Genomic DNA, 24,529 nt, shown 5'->3' on the forward strand with positions numbered 1-24,529 from the left:
GTGGATATATAAGAATTCAGAAACGGACAATACCATTGAAAAGAAGGAATCTTAATTTACTTAATTGCGTCGAAAAAAGACATTCTGGAATAAAACCGGGCGCGAAAAAAAATAATGAAACGATGTACTACTGATGACATCTTATGATGTCACCCGCCACCCAGTGAAGACATTCGTGACATCTTATGATGCCACCCGCATGGAACGTGTTAATGCAGGTTTGAGGCTCTCAACCAGTTGCGGCTTCTTGGAAGTCCTTTCTCCCTCACGTTGCCATCCTTGATGGACCGCGAGGGCCTAACACCTAGTACCATGAGCCTCGGTATAATTGCCATGGGAATTAAAGAACCTGGGTAGCGTATTGGTCTGCACAGTGGCCCGGAAAGCCAAAGGTCCGTGGTTCGATTCCCAGTCCAAGGGAATTTTTTCTCAAGGCAATTCTTGTATACTTGTATTATGCTTTGTATCTTCACTAGCCGGTCGCTTGCAGTTATTAATTTATTTCTATTTACGGGAAAATCTGTAATCAGTTGTTAAGCCCATATAAAGACTCGCTTAATTGAACAGCATACTACACGAATTTAAGTATACCGGGACTAGCCACGGTGATAACTTTTACGGGAGTCACCCGAAATGCACAATTGTGCGAAAAATCCACAGAGAAAAAATCATTCGCCTTGACCGGGATTCGAACCCGGATCCCTCGATTTCCGGCCGAGTGCTTTAGCCAGTTAAGCTACCGAGGCGTCATTCTTCCCTGTGGAAATTTTACATACACATACTATACTACCACACACATACTATACATATACTACACATGCTACGCAGCTCATCCCGACATGAATTTTACGGCTGCCGATGAAATCAGAATCTTAGTGGCACGGAGTGAACAATTATCATTTTCACACATATCAACTCACCCAATGATACAGAAATTTCTTCCCTTCTTCTTATAACATGCAACTTTGAAGCCTTCATTAGACTCTTCTTCATGCTGCTCATTCACAATCATGGGGGATTAAGCTGGAACACTTTGTTTTGTCGAAGCACCAGCAGCTCGATTCTGTAAATGTCATACCTGTGCTTCGCGTGGTTCGAACCACAGTGGAGTTCTCACGCCTCTCACCGTGAAAGACGTTCAAGCGATCCTGTAAGCCTGTGTCGTGAGATGTTTGACGGATTGCGAACGATCACTTCAGTTTCTTATGTTGGTAGCTGTGCGGACGCGAGGAACGAATCAGAATCTCCGACACAAACTTACTTCAGCGGCCAACTGCAACTTCAGTTACCATAGAGAAACATATACAATGCCGTGGAATATTCACTCCCAAAGTAAATAATACTTCTTTACTCAATTTTGAGTGAGGTCTTTTCTTTTAAAAGTGCCTATTAATGATAAGTTACGGTTGCTTAATTAGTTAATAGCTATAAACTGTATATTACCTCTTTTATATGTTGTCAAGTGCTGCGTATCAAAGTCAGTTATCACGTAGCGGGCTCGTAATTGCACAATTAGCTCTAATTTCCTCATGATATGGAGCTAATGCTTACGCGGAATGAGAACAAGTGTTATTTTATTATTTAATAATGGTTCACTCTCGTATGTGTTTGAGCTGTTCTCATCATTTCAGTACATAATTTTAAATGCGCTGTGGTGCGTAATCATATATGTCTGATTGTGCAAGCACATGCCACTATTCACGATTTATACTGATGAAAATGTTTCTGGCGCGAATACGAGTAGATTATTAACAGTTTCTGCTAGAGGACGAGATGTTTACATGTCTTAGTATTTCTATTATGTCGACAGAAAAACGAATCATGTTGGTCGTGTTACTGAACGGCAGCAATAATGCATGGAAGAGATGGAATAGATGATCAATGTTTATCTTAACGTACTAAAGTATGCCCCGGCAAGCCATCTAAACGTCTACGAATTAATCGTGGTGTGAACTCAGTGATCCATCGCCAATATCGCGTCTCGAAGGGAATGTTGATATCGCGTATCTGCCGTCGAAGAATGTGCATCTATTGCCTCCGTCGACATTGATGCTCATGCAAAAGTAGCGGAGGTATGTAAAGAGCCTCCATTCTCGTTAATAAAAACAAATCGAAGGCTTGAACTTACGAAATAAATATTAAATAAATCTGTTAACATTCAATACCGCACAATACTTTTACCGTTGGTTCTACTCCAAATTATTATGAAAATTAAGTTGTCAGTATTTTAATTGTACATTCTAGAAGATGCACAAATATAAGATAATTGTCAAACCCTCAGCGCAAGGTTTAACTTCCCACCAACTTCAATCGCAATGAACGCCAATCAATTTAAATAGGACGCGAATGTAAATTTAACTTTATGCATTTCTTTTATTTGTTTTTAATACATATTACTTATGCGAAGTGACAATATGAAATAGCCACCATCGTAATTAATGAATAATGTGCTATTAATTATCAATCACAGCGTAAATTCATAATGAAAAATTAGAGCGCATTGCCGCGACGAAGCTACCACTGCTACCACGGGCCCTCTTGGGCGTGAATACTTTCACGGACGCGGCTGTGAGAGTGACGTCACTAAAAAGTTTCAGAATCGCTCCAGCGTCAAAGCCGTGAATACATTGACGAAATCCGCTTGTGACGGCCATATCACATTTACAGAATCGAGCTGCAGATTTCACCACATTATGACTCAGGTTTGAATTGAAATTGGGTATCAAGTCGGGTTCTTTCACAATTTCAACTTGGCATAAATGAATATGTGACGACTGACGACGCAAGTTATTCTTTCGCAAAATGCAACCATCACTTCTTCTCAGTTTGTCTCTAGACAAAATAAGTCAACCGCTGATGCACTGTATGAGTTTCTTAATGATACTTTAAACAGTATTGATGACAAAAATCAAACTTTGGGACTCTACATAGACCTGACAAAAGCTTTTGATACAGTAAAACATGATTTGCTGCTTGAACGATTAACAAAATATGGCATAACTGGACTAGCACACAATTGGATAAAAACATATCTAACTGACAGAAAGCAAATGACTCAAATTTCTCACTATGATGCCCATACCAACTCTATTAAAATGTTGCCATCACGGGAATTCCGTGTTCCTGTTTTCCAAGCATCGTGGTGCACGATCGCGCTCCGTGATCATGGATCTGCATCCCCGGCAACATGTTCGAGACGTGGCATGGTGCCTGACAGTTAAGTTTCTGAAAACGCACAGTGCTTTTGAAGCAATCATGCAAACCACGTTCCTGAAGCTGTGATCTCGCAGCCATGGATTCACAGTATTTGGAAATTGGGTATTATCCGGAGCAGTAGGAAAACGAGTGTAATCACGTTATCGCCACTAAAAAGATCGCAGTGAGGAAAATAAAGCTACCACTGATTCTGGAAAGCAATCTAAAATAACGTAAAATGTGTGTAGATGATATAAGATTGATTGATTTACGTATATGATGAAAATTATAAGATATTGAAGTGAAAGTTTGGATTATTTGTTTTTTCCGATTATTCGCGCCGCCTCTCCCTATCATTAGCCCAGATAATTGGAAGTATGCTGTATAATGATTTTAACCGTAAATACTTCACATTCTTCTCATAGGAAGCATATAGTCACCAACAGAAATACACAAAAGCAATAATCGATAGTGAAAATACATTTCATACTGTGAATTGCACACCTAATAAACATAAGACACTACAATCCAATCCCCTACATTAGGTAAAATAAAAATTATGAAATTTATTTTGCAGGTAGCAGTGGAAGGGGGTGGGTACAGGGGGTCCAAACCCTCCCCCAAAATATAAAAACACAATTATATTCCTTCATAAAATAAAACAAAACATTGAAAAATCAAAAATTTACATATTATTTATTTAACGAATGAAGTTTTCTCTTTTATGAAAAGTGTTAAAATTAGTTTCAAACCCATTACTTGATACCCTGTTTTTTTTAAATTTTCCCCCTGGTTTTGAACCTCCCCCTCCCCCCAACGAAATTCCTGGCTATGCCACAGGCATGTAGCTTCTGGACTGGTTGCTTGGAGTTTCTAAGAGCCCCATATGATCCACTTTTAATAATTGCAGTGATCCTTCAATTATTACATCATTTGCTTCGAAAACAGTGAGGATAAGATATTCTTACCTTTTCCTCCAGATGCGTATGAGTGATGAAAAACAAGTTTTTTTTGAGTCCAACAATATTGTCATACGACAATACGGAGGAGTGATTTTCCAGAACTGGATACACAGCTGGAAATACCAAATCAGCGATGTCTGGTCTCATTCGATGCTGAATTCTCAGGGTGTCAAACCTAATTCCATTCATCAGAAGGCGCTCAAATAAAGATATTTCCAAATGATAATCCTTAGCAAGCCTGTAGACAGCAGGTGATGGACGCAACTGCTTGTGATCACCTGAGGGAAACAGATTTTTCATTATCACCATTAACACTTTGCGCACCAGGGGTATGCTAATGTCCATAATATAACTTTACCCAATCAAACGTTATGATGCATCAATTCATTATGAATAACAAACAACAACAGAAAACAACATAGCGAATACGTATTGTACGCTTTAAAATTGTTTAGGTTGACGCGCTTTTATGACGAGAATCTTCGTCATCCGTCAGTTAAATGTTCAGGAAAAAAATGACGAGAATTCTAGCCATCGGTATGCAACGTGTTATACCATTTTCCCGAACTGAAGGCGGCTGGGTGGAAAATAGATAGTAGCCAATGGGAAGCGCTGCCCCTTCCACCTCTCCGTTCCCCTCCATCCCCTTCCCTTTTCTCCTCCGCTCCCGTCCATCCGGTCGACCGGTGTTGCCAGCCTTGGGAGTAACGGTACTTTCGGGGGCAGCAGAACGAGCGCTCGGCGATCTCCAAAGATTCGGCTTGGCAACACTGCCAGCTGGAGAGCGATGTGCACTCAACGGAGTTCGGAGAGAGACTGCGGGCTCTTGCACACTTTCTCCTGGCGCTCTTCTGTGATTGGCTAGAAGAGTGGGTGGGTTGCGAGCACGCTCAAGGTCAGCCGCCTTCAGTTCGGGAAAATGGTATAAGTCATCAGGAATCACTCAAGACTTAGGAGGTCTCACCAATTAATATAAGGTGTTCACACTGAGCAGACAGGCACACAACAACATGAGATTCCATGGCTTCTGCTGCTTCCTCCACAATCACTGCAAGTAACACAACAAGAGATTTCTCTTAAACTTAAAGAATACAAACCAAATATCACAGTCAGCTTGTTCAAATTTTTTTTATTGCCGACTGTGATAGTTTAAAAATTTGAGGGACCCATATTTTTTTCATTTTTCAATCCATGGTTTACTTGATGAGCTATTGACAGAAAAAAAACTGATGGTCTACATCATTTAGTAGATAAATTGAAGGTGTCACAAAATGAAAGAATATAGCAACAAAAGAAGGAAAGTATTTTAATGCTTTCAGACAAGGAGTTAATAACCGTAACAGCAAAATATTATGAAAAAATATTTTAACATACATTGCAAAAACATTTTGAAAACAATAAATTATTTTGAAAACATATTAGCTCTCCGTTTCAATTTTTTTTCATTATTTGAAAATGATTTTAACATAAACCTCAAATACGTCTAAATCTTGAAGGAGCTACGTATTATTATTTTAAAATATACTGCAATTATTTCAGCCTACTTTTAAAATGATAAATCATTATGCTAACATGTTTCATACACATTTCAACTTACATTCTAAAGCAGTAAACACTACGAAAAGGGTGTCACACTCGTAAATCAACACGAATACCATAAAAGTAGTTGTAAAAACATGAGAATCAAGAGCAATGAGCTTTCAATTCCAGCATCTCAACCTCACCGTGGACTTTTTTTGTTGCAATATATATTAGTAGTTTTTGTCTCGGGGTTAGGCATTTTAAATTAAATTTTTTTAAATTTTGCCTGTAGAAAATGTACATTTTTTTAATTGATCCTTAAATTGGGACAAAATACAGTTCGTGAAAGGTTCCCTAATAGTTTACGAACACTTATACAACAGGTTCTGAACACAAAGTTAAATGCTTCCTGTACAGTTAAGAGAACGCTTCATGAACAACTGAACACCTCATGAACAGATAGGAAACTCCTAATGAACAGCTTATTTGAATGGTTCGTAACACTTCGATGAGCTAAAATAGAGTCCGTGAATGGTTCCCTAATAGCTCATGAACACTTGGTGTCACACTTCTGGAACGGTTTGTGATCAACGTATTTTCACCAGGACATCTACGAAGCCAAGCCTTTACTTTTAGGGAATATTTCTCTGAACCTGACGATAGACGGCTCTCTGCAATGCTGTGTGCTGTGCCGTGAACAGCAGCCAGGAGAAAATCGTTTTGTCTGACAGTGGAATAATGCGTGCACACAGCAGTGCCCGCACAGTGGACGTTAGAGCTGTGTCGTTCATGAATGAATCGTTCATTTTGAACGGTTCATTGGCATGAACCGAATGAATCGAAATACGCTCCTCGTTAAAAGGGTTCATAAAGAATCGTGTGGTTCATGAAGAATCGAAGAATCATTTAGAATCGAAGAATCATTTAGAATCGAAGAATCATTTAAGAATCGCAGATTCGTTTAAGAACCGAAGAATCATAAGAATTGAAGAATCATGTAAGAATCGAAGAATCATTTGAACAATCGTCGGAGTAGTAGAAATATAAAGGTCTTGAATTACTTCGCGGGCCGCGGATGACAGTAGGTCTTTCTAGTCATTTAAGAGCAGTGGGGGATCCAGAGAGCCTCTAAATATTACCATTATATCTTGAGTTTTTTAATGCACCATTATATTTAGAGTTAAAGAAAATAATAATTTTGTTCAGTTGTCGGGGAAGGTTTACTCCCAATCCCCCCCACGTTGCCTACGTTACCCCAGGTACCTAGCCCCCTTCTTGTCACAATCTTGAATCCACCTGCACTGGTTGAGAGTGAATATTCCATGAATTTCTCGCTTATTATATGGAACCTATGAAACATTTATTTTATTTTCTATGTCACTATGGTTTCATTTACTAATTTTTTGTAGCATAATTGATTTCATTGCGGTAGCATCATGATCATTCTCTTTTGATGCTAAAAGGTTAAAAGCCCTCTGAGAGACTGACGCATAATGCCAGGTGGCTCGGCTTTAATTCTTTCTTTGAGTAGCTTAAGGTTCGTCGCTGAACTTTTCATAAAATCACACTTTTCCTAGAGGTAATATCGTTAATATGACAAATGTTATGCCGTTTTACCCGTATGTTGTAGGGGTCGCGTGCGCCATGATGCCTAACAATATTGCTAACACCGCTGTCAGAGGTGTTGCGTGAGTTACCCGGAATAATTTCATGACCACTTTGCTCCCGATAAGTCTGTCTGTTTTAAGGGAAAATTTCTTTATGGTGTAACGCCAATTAATAGAATCTAATTTAATAATGAATCACCGAATACGAAGGAAACATGTTTAGTCGTATATCTCGATTATTACCTTAAAATTTTATATGCATACAGGGGCGGATCCAGGATTTTTTTCTGGGAGGGGCACAAGCAAGGCCGTATTCAGGATTTTGTTCTGGGTGGGGCACAAGGATACCCCGTAATACAAAACGAATGCAATGATAATGGGAACGTATTAAAAATCTTGCTTATTTTTTATTTTTACGTGCCCCCGTGCCCCCCCCCCTGGATCCGCCTATGTATGCATATATTCATGAAGATATTCTTACTAATAATTACATACATAATTATGTAAGTTCATGCGTACAGCCTTAAATTGTTTTCGGTGAACTCTGGATTATTTCGCTTCATTGCAATCATTTGATTCACATTGTTCGTTTAGCTCGCAGAGTTCCTTTAGTTCACGTTGTTCATTTAGTTCGCAGAATTCATTTAGTTCACGTTGTTCATTTAGTTCGCAGAGTTCATTTAGTTCACGTTGTTCATTCGGTTCATGTGATTCTTTATGAACGACATGAAAGAACAGTTCATTCACATGAATAGAACCGAATGAATCGAATCACGGAAATGAACCGAAAATCCCACCTCTAGTGGACGTATTGTACTATCTCTATGTTGGTAGCACTGCAAATAAGTGAGTAGTACGGTGCGCACTGTAAAATGTAAGAGTGTAAAAGTAACATTGGTTAATAAACAGTTATTAAGTACCATGTGACCATGTCTGAACATAACAGTGGCGACGAGGATGGGATACACAACGATTCATTAACTGTAATGGCTAATCAAAAGTTTTCCATCAACATTAAGCCTTTTAATGAATCTGAAGTGTCATGGTCAACTTATGTTACGGTACTAAAACATCAGTTTCGCGCGCAAAATGTTCCTCCAGAGAAGCAAGTGGATTTATTCCTTGGACATGTAGGATTTAACACTGTGGAGTCGCTGATAAATATTTTACATCCAGTAGAACCAGGTACGAGAACATTTGACGAGTTATGTCGTGAGTTGGGGCGCAGATTGGAACCCGAACCATCGTCAATTCGCTCTCGAACGGTGTTTGGTCAGAGGATGCAGCAACAGGGGGAAACAGTAATGGAATACATAAGCGCTTTAAAAGTGTTGACCAAGCATTGTAAGTTCAATGAAACTTTAGAAGATCGCCTCAGAGATCAGTTGGTGGTAGGTTTGAAGTCAGAACGTATCAGGCAGAGATTGTTTGAAGAAGGTGATAATTTGAGCTGGGCCAGGGCTTCTGAGATAGCACTTTCCGTGGAAGCAGCAGTGAGATATGCTTCTGAAGTGAATCAGAACCAAAGTGTGAATAAAGTTCAATTTAAACCTAAGTCAGCCGCTCGACGGCAAGATGGAGTGGTACGTGAGAAGGCTTCAACTATGATCAATCAACTGACGTGTTATTGTTGTGGTGAAAAGGGGCATACCAGACCTAGATGTCCCAAGAGGAAATCTACCTGTGAAAAATGTGGGAAAAAAGGTCACATTTCTAAGGTGTGCTATGATCGCAACGATACCCGGAACAATAAGGCGATAGTGAACTCCCTGGAGGAACAAGGAAGTTCGGATTCAGAAGAAGATGACAAGGACAGCTTATTTTGTGATTATGTGGTGGTAGCTAATTCTGGTAATAAGAAAACCACTTCAAAAGGAAACCACGTGAAAGGTATTTCTAATTGCTGTAAAGCTTCCAAGGTTGGTCTTGTTTCTGAAAGTAAGGTAAATCCAAACATTCGAAATCGATATAAACGGAGAATTAAACAAAAGGATGCGTGGTATCTAACCATAATTGTTGAGGGAAAGCATGTTCCATTTGAAATTGATACTGGTTCCGCAGTTACCCTAATGTCAAACTCTCAGTTTTATGAAACATTTCCTGACAAACTCTTGAAACACAGTAATGTGCATCTGAAAACCTACACAGGAGAAAGAATAATTCTTGTGGGGGAATGTCTGGTAGATGTTAGAGTTAAAAATATCAAGAAAACCCTAATGCTATATGTTGTAGAAAATGATTGTAAACCCATTGTGGGTAGAGATTGGTTAAAAGAAATTCCTGTGGAATGGGAAATAGTGCAAGGAAGGGTAAAGAAAATTGAGAGGGTTGGAAACAATCTGGCTTCATTGCTGGAAGAGTATGAAACATTGTTTGACATTAAACCAGGGGTTTTAAAAGGTATTGAGGGGAAACTCTGGCTAAAAGAGGATGCCAAACCAAAAGCAATGAAGTTCAGACATCCACCCTATGCGTACAAACCCCTCATTGAAAAAGAAATAGATCTAATGGTAAAACAGAACATCTTAGTGAAAGTAGATAACAGTGAATGGGCTACCCCAATTGTTCCAAGACCTAAGGGAGTGGATAGAGTAAGAATATGTGGGGATTTTAAGGTAACTGTTAACCCAAATTTAGTGGTTCCCCAATATCCATTACCAAGAATAGAGGACATTTTCAGTCATCTTGAGGGTGGGAAGAAGTTTACCAAGTTAGATCTAAACTCAGCATATCATCATCTAAAGATGAACAAGGATTCACAAGAAATTCTAACAATCGCAACCCACAAAGGACTGTATCAGTATACAAGGCTAGCGTTTGGTATTGCTTCTGCTCCTGCCATATGGCAACAATGTATGGATCAGATACTTACAGGGATACCGAATTGTTTCTGTTTTCAAGATGATATATTAATAACTGGTAGTTCCGATTCTGAGCACTTGAAAAATTTAGAGTTACTCTTTCAAAGACTACTAGAAAAGGGATTGACCATAAACAGAAACAAATGTATTTTTATGGCTGAGTCTGTAGAATACTGTGGACACATTATCGATGCCAAGGGGATACACAAAACAAATAAAAGAATCAAATCAGTAACAGATTGTCCTCGACCACAGAATGTATCAGAGGTAAAAGCATTTTGTGGTTTTGTTAACTACTACAATAGATTTCTGCCTAAAATTGCAGAGGTTTTGACTCCCATGTATAAACTCTTAAAAAAAGGAACCAAATGGCATTGGTCTCATGAATGTGATAAGGCTTTTAAGAAGGCAAAACAATTGGTGGCATCTGACAAAGTTTTAGTACACTACAACCCAAATTTAAATGTAGAATTAGCATGTGATGCCTCAAGTTATGGCATTTCAGGGACATTATCGCATGTATTTGATTCAGGGGACGATAAACCCATCTCTTTTGCATCAAGGTTACTAAGTGACAGTGAAAAAAAATATGCCCACATTCATAAGGAGGCTTTGGCCATCATATGGGCGATAAAAAAATATGATCGCTACCTCAGAGGTAGGCACTTTACAATTGTAACAGATAGCAAACCGCTTGCTTCTATGTTTAATCCTGCTAAAGCTGCTTCTACCATTGCGGCAGACAGGCTGCAGAGGTGGGCATTGTTTTTAGCCAACTATGATTACAGTGTGAAATACAAACCAACACACAAACACGCCAATGCAGATGGGCCATCGAGGTTACCAGCAATGGATGAGGAGGATGATATTAATTGTGATGTTGAGGACATGTGTAAAGTAAATCTGTTGGAAATGGATTTAAGTCCTGTAACCTGTGAGGAAATTAATAGGGAAACTAAGAAAGACAGGGTATTGTCCAAAATATTCCATTATGTTATTTCAGGATGGCCTGAGACCATTTCAGAGGAAACTAAACCTTATGCCAGGAATAAGCATAATTACTCAATAATAGATGGTTGAATTACAATGCATGGAAAAACTGTAATTCCAAAAGTATTACAGGGCAAAATTTTGAATGAATTACATGAGGGGCATATGGGGGTAGTGAAAATGAAAGCGGCAGCAAGAGATTTTGTATGGTGGCCTGAGCTTAGAAAAGACTTAGAGAATATTACAAAAACATGCACAGGTTGTCAAATCACGCAAAATTCTCCGAGTTACTAAAAAAAACATCACTGGGAATGGCCAGAATATCCTGGAATAAGATGGCATTTGGATTTTGCAGGTCCTTTCCAGGGTAGTATGTATTTAATTGTCATTGATGCGCATTCCAAGTGGCCTGAAGTGTTTAAGATGAAAAATATAAGAACAGATAGCACAATAGATGTACTGCACACACTCATTGCTAGGTGGGGCATTCCAAAAACTATTGTCACTGATAATGGGCCTCAGCTAACTTCCAGTGAATTTAAGAAATTTTGTCATGAAAATGGTATTCGTCATTTATTTACAGCACCTTATAATCCATCCTCCAATGGATTGGCTGAAAGAGGGGTGCAAACTTTCAAAAAGGCTCTCACTGCAGCAACTAATGATAAAGGGTCAAATAATCAGAAGCTGCAGAGATGGCTTCTCAAGTATCGTTCTACCCCACACTGTTTCACTGGGAAACCACCTGCAGAATTGCAAGTGGGGAGACAACTTTGAACAAAATTAACTATGTTGAAACAAAGTTTCTCTGAGGTATTGAGTAATAAGAAACACACAGATGTATGTACTTATAAAGTATATCATCCTGGTGATTTAGTGAACATCTTAAACTATGGAAAAGGGGACAAATGGATAAATGGAGTGGTTGTGAAACCCATTGGTAATAAGATGTATGTAATATGTACTAGTGAAGATGTATATTGTGTTAGGAATTTAAAACAGATCCTCTCCAGAGAGGAAGGTGACGGTAGAACCCCTATGAAGAACTTAATAGACTCAAAGACTGCTCATACTAGTGGAAGTCAGGTTTCAGATCATGAGAACTATCTAAAAGGGGATGGAGTTATAGATTTAGGTTGTGAACATCTACTCAAATCGGCTGTGAGTCCACAGCCATCAGCTGGTGATAGTGGTTTCAAGGAATGCATGGATACATCAATAACACAGGCTGATTCATGTATGGATTCTGAATGTAAGAGCTCCCAAAGTGATCTAGTGACCCCTAAAACTCCTGAAGGTGGGACTACCCAAATTTCACTCAGACGTAGTCAAAGAGTGAAGAAACCCAAGATAGTGTTTGATTTGTGACTTTAATTTTTGTTTATGCTGGTATTTGTAACCAAATTTTGTTTGAAGGTATGACATTAATGTTTTTCTTTTTTTTTGCAAGGAGGGAGGTGTACTATCTCTATGTTGGTAGCACTGCAAATAAGTGAGTAGTACGGTGCGCACTGTAAAATGTAAGAGTGTAAAAGTAACATTGGTTAATAAACAGTTATTAAGTACCATGTGACCATGTCTGAACATAACACGTATCTAACGCACAGACTTAGCCATAGCTGCTCAGTTCATCCATGGTTTTACTGTACCGGCATGTTGACCAGTTTAGTGTTGAGCTTATAACAACTGTGACAGTGAGGAATGTAAATTAATTGTCAATTCAAGTAATAATTCAAGCTACATCACAGAATTTATCTTGAACTGACTCACAAATTACAACAAACTAACAAATGATGTCGTCTGAAGTTGGGGGAGTTTCACAATTGATTCTGGTGCTATGTTAATTATCTATGAAGTATGTAAACTATGCTCCAAGCTGTACTGTACAAACAGCACAATTTTCAAAGAAACGAGCATAGCATTAACCACTCAAACAAGTAGAGACGGACTGGAAATGCCAACTGCATATATCATGTAGCTTACCCAACTCCACTTTGAGGGCAACGATGTCACAAAATAGCAAGATCTGACATGTTCGTCCTTGACTCCCTCATTTGTGGTCTCGTTGGTTGAAAGACGTAGAGATCACACTCCTTCCCCTCCACCTCTCCTTTACACACTGCTGCTACCCACCCCTTCCTCTCGAGATCGCTTAGTGGTCTTCTCGTTCTGTTGCCGCACCTCGTCCCACGTTAAGTCAATGTTGTTCTAAACATTGTCAATTATGTCACATATTGTGCTGTTGTAATTTAATTCGATGATTTATTGGTAAAAATCTATTTCATTGTGAGGAAACATTTTTATCGAGATAGGGAGAGCTCAACCTAAGCCATGTGCGTGCACTGTGGTGTGAAACTATCAAAAGGAAGTGCAAAATCCACCTCACCACAACTGAAGCATTTGCATGGGGCACAAAAAATAGCATGCAATGAGAAAGCGACAAAATTCAGGGGAAACGTACGTGAGGAAAATTTGAATACTGCCAGATAACTTGAAAGCTTACAAAAATAATTTTTAATCAATTAAAATATTAAAATGTGTATGAAAATCTAAAAAGCATTTCTTTGGTCACCTGTACCGCAAAGAAATTTGAATAATTACTTTTTTTTATAGCAGGCAATTAAAAATTCATTTGGATCCAAAAATATCCAAAGATCCGACACCTGAAATCAAATATCTGATCCAAATCCAGATCCAAAAAAATCCTGGATCCATACATTTTACCCAATATATTTCAGCCCAAAACTCCCATATGCTAGCTGGGGAGTGCAGTAGAAATTGTATGTATTTGTACACAGTTTTATATAACTATAATCAAAATGTAAACAATGAATACATCCTGAACAAAAATTTTACAAAAAATTTTCATTGGGGATTGATAGAATGCCTTCCGCTAAGCTCTAAGCTTCCGCTAAGTGGACTATATATTTTGGACAAAAGGCAAATTATTCTTTTTTACATCCATTAACTGATTTAAATAAACTAGAAGAACATAGTCATAAAAGCTACATCTAAATTTAAAATAGCAAACATATAGGGATGTGATGCCAATAAATTATGGGTCAATTTATACCATATGCAGGATATACTGTCTCACCTATCTTAGGACCGACTCTCTGCAACAGATTCTGATGTCTTGCAGCTGCAGTGGTAGTCATTCCAACAACATCACTCCCTGATATGACATACTCCCCAGACGGCACAGAACCCTCCGTATCTAATTCGTATGTACATAGTACCCATTGACTAAGGGGATACTATGCCGCTTCGTCGCTTTTCGTCAATGGATAATTTCCGTTCGCGGCCTGTCGACGAAGCGCGTACGCAGCATGTGAATGTCCGCTACTAAGCACGTACGATTGGATACGAAGCGCGCAGGAACACGGCACTCAGGCTAATCTCAATCGATTAGGTCGACATTAGATATATCGTAACTCGCACGATCGAAAAATGTATCGAACGCAACACAATCGATAGCTACCGACCGTAGCGAGAACCTTGATACGAATCATTATGAATTGTAAGTTCTCAATAGGTAAATAACACCATATCATGAATTCTAATTACCATGAAAGACTCACGACCGACAAAGTTTTGTCGGTTGTGAGTTTTTCATGGTAATTAGAATTCATGATATAGTATTATTTACCCATTGAGAACTTACAAAACTTACTCGGCCACTTAAATAACTCTGCGAAAAATGAGATTCTCATGGCTAATTCACGCACCCCCAGCATCCAGCATTGTTAAGTGGCTCGTACTTACTTGGAAACCTTGAGATGTTAATGAGAGTAAATTCTTATTAATTTTGACACCAAATAAGACATCACATAGCCCACGAGCATTAAAAAGCTTACCCTAAAGCCTGACGAAATAAAATTTTTAAATAAAAATTGCCGATGAAACAGGATTGCTGACACATCTGCTATTAGTATGATCGAATTCATCAAAATGCAAGCAAAAATTAACGTATAGTTCAGTCTCAGCTACTAAAACTTACCCATATCAGGCGCTAAAGTATTTGAAAAATTATTTGGGATGAGTAAAAGTCCCTAGGTCACTGCAGTAAATGTATCACCCTATTAAAAATATGAAAGTCCTGCCAAATCACCAGCATAAACACTTGTAAAATAAAACATGTTATCTCTTAGATCACACCTCCGATTTTATACTTACTTTGCATGAAGTCACCACCGCAAGAAATTTTAAAGAGGCAGGAAAGAAAAAACCCACAGAAATACAATACATATATTATGTATTTTCTATTGTCAACCACAATAATATTTCCAATTTTCTCTTCTATCCCACATCTAATTTAGCGAAACAATTACTCTTATTCTCTTTCGAATAGAAAATTATTTAAAAGAGGACTGGTCGATACATACAAACTATCGTCAATACTTTCTCCGATGAACGTCCACTATCACTGCACCAACTTGCACAAATCAAATCCACATCCACAAATATGTCACTTCTGCCACAATGTCTGTCTTCTTGGCGACAGGTAACAGTGAAGCAATGGTACCTTCCTCCAATCTGGGCACCTCCAATTCAGCAAGAATTTTCTCCTCGTCTTCTCGTCCAAGGCCACAGATTATTTTCTGATATCACAAGGTGCGATGTGAAGCTCAGACACCTAAAATTAATAAATAATAAAATACCATGTAACTTATTAGGTCAAATCATTTCCAATTTTTGGTATTTCTGCATGAGAAATCAAATTACTAGGCTCGTAAATATAGTAAATATTTTTATGCCTGATATTTTTATTGTTTTAAACTATAGCATAAGATAATTTGAAATGATGAAAGCCGACGTGTAATACACCATAGGGCAAGCTAAGAAGCAATATTCGAACCTATAAACTTGGCAGCTTATTCCTAGTTTCTCCTTTAACCACACGTTTACCGAATGAATTAATACAAAAAAGACAACTAAAATGCAAGAATTTTCAAAAGAATTGCTGCTACAATATTTTGAATCACCATTTTCAGTACTGAATAGTACTATAGTACTTCAGTACTGAATAGTTCGGGATGTTGATGCATCAACATCCCGAAGCCACTTCTAACTTAAAATTACATCCAAATAATTACAGCGAGAAAGAGTACATACCTCACAGCTTTTCGTAGGGGTGAAATGTTTTCTTCTTATCGCCCAAATGCACTTCTTCTTCAACTCAGGATCTTTTGGAAAGCTAAAACCTTGAACCATGTCCCGGAGTTTCCATTACGTCATCCCGACAATAAACACACGAAAGGCATTTTTAACAAAAATACCTCACAAACACGTTTCTGAAGCCCAGTGAAAGAAATTAAAGAATAAGGGAAACTTCACTATTACCAGACACTCTATTTTTCACTAACTTAACCACAAAAATCCCTGAAATGTGGTAAGACGTTACGTAAACGACGCGATCTCCAACGCCTTGTGCTAGCTTGTGAAGACATGTGATCTTTCTAGGAGGATATGGCACGATGGCACCACCCGCGTAAGAAAATAGTCCCAGACCGAATACAGTTTTATCGATGAGATACAATTTTATCGATGCATATGAATTTGCCAGTCCTCTTGCATCTTCATTCGTCATTAAAGGAAATAAAGAAACAAAACCTTCTAAGTAACTTCCTAAGCGCGATTTTTGTATCTTGATTGTCCACCCTCGTATTTAGGTACGAAAACTTCCTGTGCCGTCTGGGTCATTTTCTCTTTCCATTAATTTGAATTTCTGTTCACTCAGTCTTTTAAAGTATCCACGATATCTGACTAAATCGCTATCATATTTCTGAACTAATTTCAATACCCAATATCTATACAACATCCACCTATGGTCAGAGTGCAGGAAATTCAAATTCTGCAATTTGGTCAGTCTTTGAATTAAATCCATGTTTGGTTCAAAAGGCTCTGACAGCTTCCTTTTCATGTACCCTAATCTAGACACCCACATAATAATTTCATTTCTACTGTCTTCCAGTTCATAGCCTTCAGCTCTGGATTCTTCAAATTTTAACTCATTTATAATATTCTTAATATCAAACAGAGAGCATGAGTAAAACCCATTATGATTGATAGGCTTTATATCATTCAAGTCCACCCCAGACTTCATTGAATTTTGAAAATACAACCCAGCAAATAGCCACTCCTGAAATTGTAGGTCACCCTGGCTATTAAAACCAAAATGAATAACCATGTGACATTCCATAACTCTAATTAAATACTCAAGATATATGATTCCTTCACTTTTCATGCACATTTTTAGGCGCTCATTACATTCATTAATAGTCTTAGTGCATTCATTCATTTCTTTAATTACATCCCCAAGGCCAAATTCATGTAATCCTTTATTTTTCCTAACAACTCTCAAGTTATAATCATCCAGTTTCTCATTTTTGGATTGACTACCAATTCTAACAATATTTCTGGTGAATGATAAAATTCCTTCAAGAAATTGATCAAGAGCATGGTTTGTGTAACAAACAACCAAAATTGGACCTCCCTGCCACTTACGAGTATTTTCTAGCAATACTTCAGCAATTTTGAGGCCAAGGTAGGTCTTTCCTGTGCCTGGAGGACCCTGAATTACAGCGCACTTCTTTGTCAATGCTGACTGTAGTGCCTTATACTGCGACTCATTCAATTCCATCTTCTCCTTTGATGGCCATGAATCTTTATTTAAAACATTAAATTCTATTCTTTTAGACCTGTAAATTGTGCCAGGGATTCGCTCCAGGTAAGTCGGATAGTGTGCATCAGGAGACACATCAATCAAGTATTCCTTCAATGGAAAGTTTTCTTCAGTAAACTTCTGCATTGCTTTCAAAACATGTTGATATGCATCAAAATACACTTCACTCTCTGCCATGATGAATTCTTTTTCAAATAATTCTCCGTCGTTCACATCTCCCACTAACTCACACCGTAAAATTCCTTTCTCAAGGAGTTCTACCCGTCTGTCCACCACCAGCCCCAAAATTATCGAACTAAACAGGTCACTGCTGAAACATAGTAAGGTCCCAAATAGGAACCTTTTAGACCTAGACCAGTTGTGTCTACTTCCCACACAGCACACTCAAAATTTATACCGTATAAAAGTTGCATAAATGGATAGGTATAATATGCAAATAATATTCCGTCGATTATGCACATATTATGCGAATAATATGCACATAATATTTAAATATTATGCCGCCGTAAACTATTACTATAATATTGACATAATATGTATATTATTACATTGTTAGTAACATCCCATCGTTAATTATGATTCATATAAGAATCATAAATCAACAGCCACCCAGCAAACTCAAAAATCCTATTCAGTATAAAAGTTGCATAAATGGATAGGCATAATATGCAAATAATATTCCGTCGATTATGCACATAATATGCGAATAATATGCACATTATATTTAAATATTATGCCGCCGTAAACTATTAATAATATTGACATTGTATGTATATTATTTCGTTGTTAGTAACATTTTATCATTAATTATGATTCTTATAAGAATCATTAATTAACGGCCACCCAGCAAACTCAAAAATCCTATTCAGTATAAAAGTTGCATAAATGGATAGGCATAATATGCAAATAATATTCCGTCGATTATGCACATAATATGCGAATAATATGCACATTATATTTAAATATTATGCCGCCGTAAACTATTAATAATATTGACATTGTATGTATATTATTTCGTTGTTAGTAACATTTTATCATTAATTATGATTCATATAAGAATCATAAATCAACGGCCACCCAGCAAACTCAAAAATCCTATTCAGTATAAAAGTTGCATAAATGGATAGGCATAATATGCAAATAATATTCCGTCGATTATGCACATAATATGCACATTATATTTAAATATTATGCCGCCGTAAACTGTGATTGTATCCGTAAAAATCGATGATCATACATCCTCTGTATCAAAAAATGTGAAAACTTATGTTTTAATATATCACTAACAATTTCATATCGTTCGCAGAATACTCCACAATTATTATTATTTTTTTATTTTACACACCGGCATATTCCGGTCTGGCGAGGTACGCAGCTTGGTAGCCATATTGCCGTTGTCCATGGCCGTTGCGCCGTTGTGTTGTTGTTCATTGTTGTTAGTTGTTGCCGTAGCCATATTGCCGTAGTTGGGAGAATTGAACGTCTATTGAAAAATCTAATATTAAAGAGGAAAAGATGGGTTTACGGAACTAATTTATGTCACAGTACTATTCTGGTAACGCATATACGATAAGGAATAATAAGCTTCATGGTATGAAGAACAGGACTTTATTTAAAATCAAAGTAAGTACACGTACGTGAGTCCCCAGCTAGCACATTATAAGTCATTGAGATAAGGTGAAAGGAAGAAATAAGGAAGTCGCTTCTCAAGTAAGCTTGTTATGGGTTTCTTACGGCCAGGGCGACAAACATCCAGAGTAATGGCAAAATGGATGCCAAACTTTCAGCACTTCCGTAGATGCTGTTATTATCCCATCGTTACAGAGTGTTAATTAAGGCCTTTATGCATTAAAACAATGTTTTTATTATTGGCGCTTCTATATTATGAGGAGAAATAACATCATACCGCCATAATTTGAAAATCATTCACATTTATGAACTGATAGCTTAACGAAGGTCGTAAGAAAAACACAATTTCACAAGAATACCAACGTAGAATAATATAAAAATGCCGGAAGGAACATCTAATATACGTATTGTAGTCATCGGGTTATCAAACCATAATTTAAAATTCATAAATGTTAAAATGTATGGACCTTGAATAAATTCAGTTTTTCATGCACATGCCAAACAAGTTTTTTTTACATAATTGGATATTTAATTAGTAACTACGCCACTTCTTCTCAACAACTGCCGCGGTGTAGTGGTAAGCGTGTAGTACTTCGAATCCGAGGGTCGTACGTTCGGATCCTCCCTAATGTAATTTTTTTTTCTTTCCGCCGCATGGATAGAGTACTTGTACTATGCTTTATATCTTCACTAGCCGGTTGCTTGCAGTTATTAATTTTTTTCTATTTACGGGAAAATCTGTTATCAGTTGTTCAGCCCTTATAAAAACTCGCTGAATTTCCCCAATAGCCTTTAAATTCATGTCAAAATGAGCCGCGTAGCATGTGTAGTACGCTGTTCAGCCGCCTTTGGCGCTCCAACAGAAGTGACTTACATTGCCTGAGGATATTTGACGGCATTCCTTACCTAAACGTCCCTAACGTCTTACCCGTGCCTTATATAAGTCCCTTAGCTTACGATAAGCTGCTTATCAATTTTTTCCGTAAGAAAACCATAAGAAACGGTTAACTCACTTACTTTGTGCTATCTGGGTCGTTGTCGTTTGTCATAGGGTAGAAAGCAAATCTGAAATTATCAGCTCCTAATTTTGAGTGTTATTCCCAGTACTTTAATTAATTTTTTTAATTACCTAAATGTATATCTTATGACGGTACTTTTTCAGTCAGAGTCCCAGCTTGAAAAGTGAAGGGAGGCTATTCCAAGGAAAGACGAAGTTTTGGCACTTAAGTACTGAACCAGGTTGTGAGCTGCACTTTCGCCCTGAAGATATCACGTACTTGATCATATATGCATATAATTATTTTAGTTTGTGATTATTAATGACAATATTATCTTTATTGTTTCGGAGTGCATTTTCAAGAACGGCTTGCTTACATCGTTTGCGTGATTGCTCGCCACAACTCTATGACTAACACAGAGATAATTATACGATTAGAAGACCTCTTTGTGGCTTGGAATCACATTTTGGACCATTTTTAATACATTCGCTAAGAAAAGACCGTAGATGTTCAACCATGCGGATGTCATGGAAGGAATCATCGCGAGTGTTGTGATTGTGAATTCGTGTGACATACTTTGTACTTTCTAATCGCAATTTCATGAGTAACGATTATGGAAGGGCGAATGTTTGTCATTAGATGTCATTCACATGATATTTAAACCAAATTTGCGATGATATAGGACTCCTAACTGAATATTTGTATATTTGTGATACAACGATGAAGGATTGTGCCTTGTTTTAGTGCAATGTACCTATGCTGTGTCTACATGAATGATTCATTAAATTTCTCCTCGTTTCCAGAAATCAATTTTTATTCATGTAATTTTCGAATATTATGCAACTGCATGTTATCACGCATCAACGGTATAAAATATGCATAAAAGGTTCGTAGATATGGTATAAAATGTGCATAACATGTACCTAAAGGTGCATACTAATGGTATATATGGGTATAATATGTGCGTATATTTAGCCACATCAATGGTATAAATCGTGCCTAAAAGGAGCATATAAATGGTATAATATGCGCATATATTTTTTAGGCCACATCCATGGTATAAATTGTGCATAATATGTACATAAAAGGTGCATATATATATGGGTATAATATGTGCATATATATAGCCACATCAATGGTATAAATCGTGCATAATATGTACATAAAAGGAGCATATAAATGGTATATATGGGCATAATATGCGCATATATTTTAGGCCACATCCATGGTATAAATTGTGCATAATATGTACATAAAAGGTGCATATAAATGGCATATGTGGGTATAATATGTGCATATATATAGCCACATCAATGGTATAACTTGTGCATATTATGTACATAATATGTGCATATAAATGGCATAATGTCCTCATAAATTGCGATATTATGCGCATAATATGCGGAATATATGCACTGATGGAATGGCATAATGTTTGCATATATACGGAATATATGAGGACATTATACCATTTATATGCACCTTTTATGTACATAAAAGGTGCATATATTCCGTATATATGCAAATATTATGCCATTCCATCACTGCATATATTCCGCATATTATGCGCATAATACCGCAATTTATGAGGACATTATACCATTTATATGCACATATTATGTACATAATATGCGCGTTTTATACCATTGTGGTGGCATAATATTCGCATAATATTTGAATATTATGTGCATATTATGCCATTCCATCACTGCATATATTCCGCATATTATGCGCATAATACCGCAATTTATGAGGACATTATACCATTTATATGCACATATTATGTACATAATATGCGCGTTTTATACCATTGTGGTGGCATAATATTCGCATAATATTTGAATATTATGTGCATATTATTCACTTTGTGCTGTGTGGGTTGACTTGGCTCGAGGATTGAAAAGTACTTCAGTGACCAAAGAATCACCTTCACAAAAATGGTTCAAAAACCTTACACCCTGATAGAATCTCACATTCTCAATGCGCTTGTACTTGTTAGATTTTGAAGACTGATGATCTATAAAGTTCATTATTCCTTCTCTCAATGGAATGAGGAAATCCTCCCTCATGAGATTGAATTGCACATCCAAGTAGTGCTCAACACTCTTGTAAGGCCCATCAATCACCGCTGGACACAAATTAACTTTCATCTTCAATGAAAGATCTTGTGGCAGAGGGATGACACTCAACTCTCGAAAATCAATACCTGGCTGCCACTCCCTTTTCACCTTTTCCCTGCATCTTTTTTGAGCGACTGACTCATGTAATTCATTAAGAGACTCCACATGATCCATGAGGCTTCTATAATCCTCCTCTAGCTTGGGTGCCACGGGCAATTTCCTCATTACCTTTAAATTTTGCAAGGCCATCACAGCCCTAGTGCAATGATCACTCAGAATTTCACTCGCTTTTGCTGGTATCATTTGAACAAAAGTGTTGTACAAAATGTAGAGGTTTTCAAAATAATTTGTAAACTCCTCAGCACTGAATTCCATGTTCTGGGCTATAATATTGAATGAAAACGTAGAAAACTGTTCCAAAACACTGGAATGAATAGAGTGAGCAAGAAGAGATGCCTGTAACTGCTTGTTGCTGGTGGTTGTGATTTTGGCAAGAATTTCTACCACCAGCATGATCATACTTGGACTAAGTTTCCGCTTCAAAAGGGTAGTGAAACCCTCTAATTTAGTCTGCAAATACACTAACAATTCTGATGGATCCATTTTTAACTTTTCCCTCATTTCTTCTTCTTGGAATCCTGCAGTACATTCATCTATGGGATGAGATACAATTTCCATCTTCATCCATTGCTGTGCACCAACATTGATACCTCTGCATCCATCTGTTTTTGGACTGAGCTCACCTGACTCGACGCAACCATCTGAACTCTGCTGATTTCTATCCATTTGTTCATAATATAGGTTACCATTGGGTCTAAGATTGCTCCTACCCCTCATATTGTCTGAGGGTGAAGCATTATTATCATTCAAATAACTCCTTTGTCTCAGCTCATTTTGAAATTTTTTTGTTGAAAAATGCTGACCATCACCAGGAGCATCTGCACTCATATATCTCCAGGACAAATTAGCTTCCTTTTCCTCTTTATCTTTTCCTGCCTCCTCTTTCTGCCTGCCCTCCTCAATCTCCTTGAACAGCAGGCCACTAAGATTTGAAGCCATACCGTTCAATCTGTGCAGAGTAGAAAAGAAAAGCCCATTACCTTTTGTGCATGAAATGAAGATATAATACCAAGGTGTAATTAAATTCTTAATGTAAATAAAAACTGGGAAAATACCAGGAGAAGTTTAACACAATTATTTGAGCAGAAGTATCTAAGGCAACCTTAAAAATACCACCAAGGTATACAATTAACCATTGTAAATGAAACAACATTGCACTTTTCACACAGATTTATAACTACACCGATCAATTCCAATAGTAATCGTCCTTTTTAAGTTAAGTAAAGGTTGGCATCCCCTTTCAAATGAAGCTTGGTCATTGAAATTGATTGGGGTGCTAGTAAAGCTGCATAAGTACAATTTTTTTCATTTACCATGTTTAACCTGTAGACTTCGGGAACATTTTTGTAAACTCTCGATTAACGACGCATCATATAGCGAAATTTTCGATTATACGTAGTAAAATTGTGGTCCCGGCGAAAAGCCTATCGTAAATACACGGCGCTATTCGAAAAAAGAAAGTTTCAAAAATATGAAATGTGAAATTACAATCATCGGGCTCAGTAAATAGGAATCATTTATGCGAGCAACGGTGAAAAAATTGTCAACAAAACATAGTTATTCCGGCGAAAGTAGCAAAACAAATCAGTGCTTCTGGTGCGCTTGTGGTGCATCAAAGTATGAAATCGTAAATGATAGATAGTACAACTGTATAGGGAAAGAGTTCACCTAAAAACTTACGGTAGGAATCGAGGGGCGAAGTAGGAGTTCAGTAAAAATATCGTGGCTGATACAATTCCCCAATTTACGTGCCTAATCGAAAACATCGCGTTGACAATACTTCGTAGTTTCATATGTGAAGAAGGTCAGGCAAGGTTTTTCTTACACTCCTACTTAAACCC

At 37.5% G+C, this 24,529-nt stretch overlaps 1 protein-coding gene across 1 annotated transcript in view; it reads right to left on the reverse strand.

The window, feature by feature from the left end:
* The window catches only part of LOC124158129 (NFX1-type zinc finger-containing protein 1-like), an 87,285-nt gene that overhangs the window by 32,285 nt on the left and 30,471 nt on the right, over positions 1 to 24,529 (reverse strand). Inside the window, exons 2-6 of the mRNA XM_046533313.1 lie at positions 22,313 to 23,637; positions 16,828 to 18,204; positions 14,234 to 14,344; positions 5,122 to 5,205; positions 4,164 to 4,435 (exon numbers count right to left, since the gene is read on the reverse strand). Of these exons, the coding sequence (XP_046389269.1) occupies positions 4,164 to 4,435; positions 5,122 to 5,205; positions 14,234 to 14,344; positions 16,828 to 18,204; positions 22,313 to 23,627 (3,159 nt within the window). The 5' untranslated portion in view covers positions 23,628 to 23,637. The remainder of the gene's footprint in view (positions 1 to 4,163; positions 4,436 to 5,121; positions 5,206 to 14,233; positions 14,345 to 16,827; positions 18,205 to 22,312; positions 23,638 to 24,529) is intronic.

Source organism: Ischnura elegans, chromosome 4, assembly GCF_921293095.1.
Source record: "Ischnura elegans chromosome 4, ioIscEleg1.1, whole genome shotgun sequence".
NCBI lineage: Eukaryota > Metazoa > Arthropoda > Insecta > Odonata > Coenagrionidae > Ischnura > Ischnura elegans.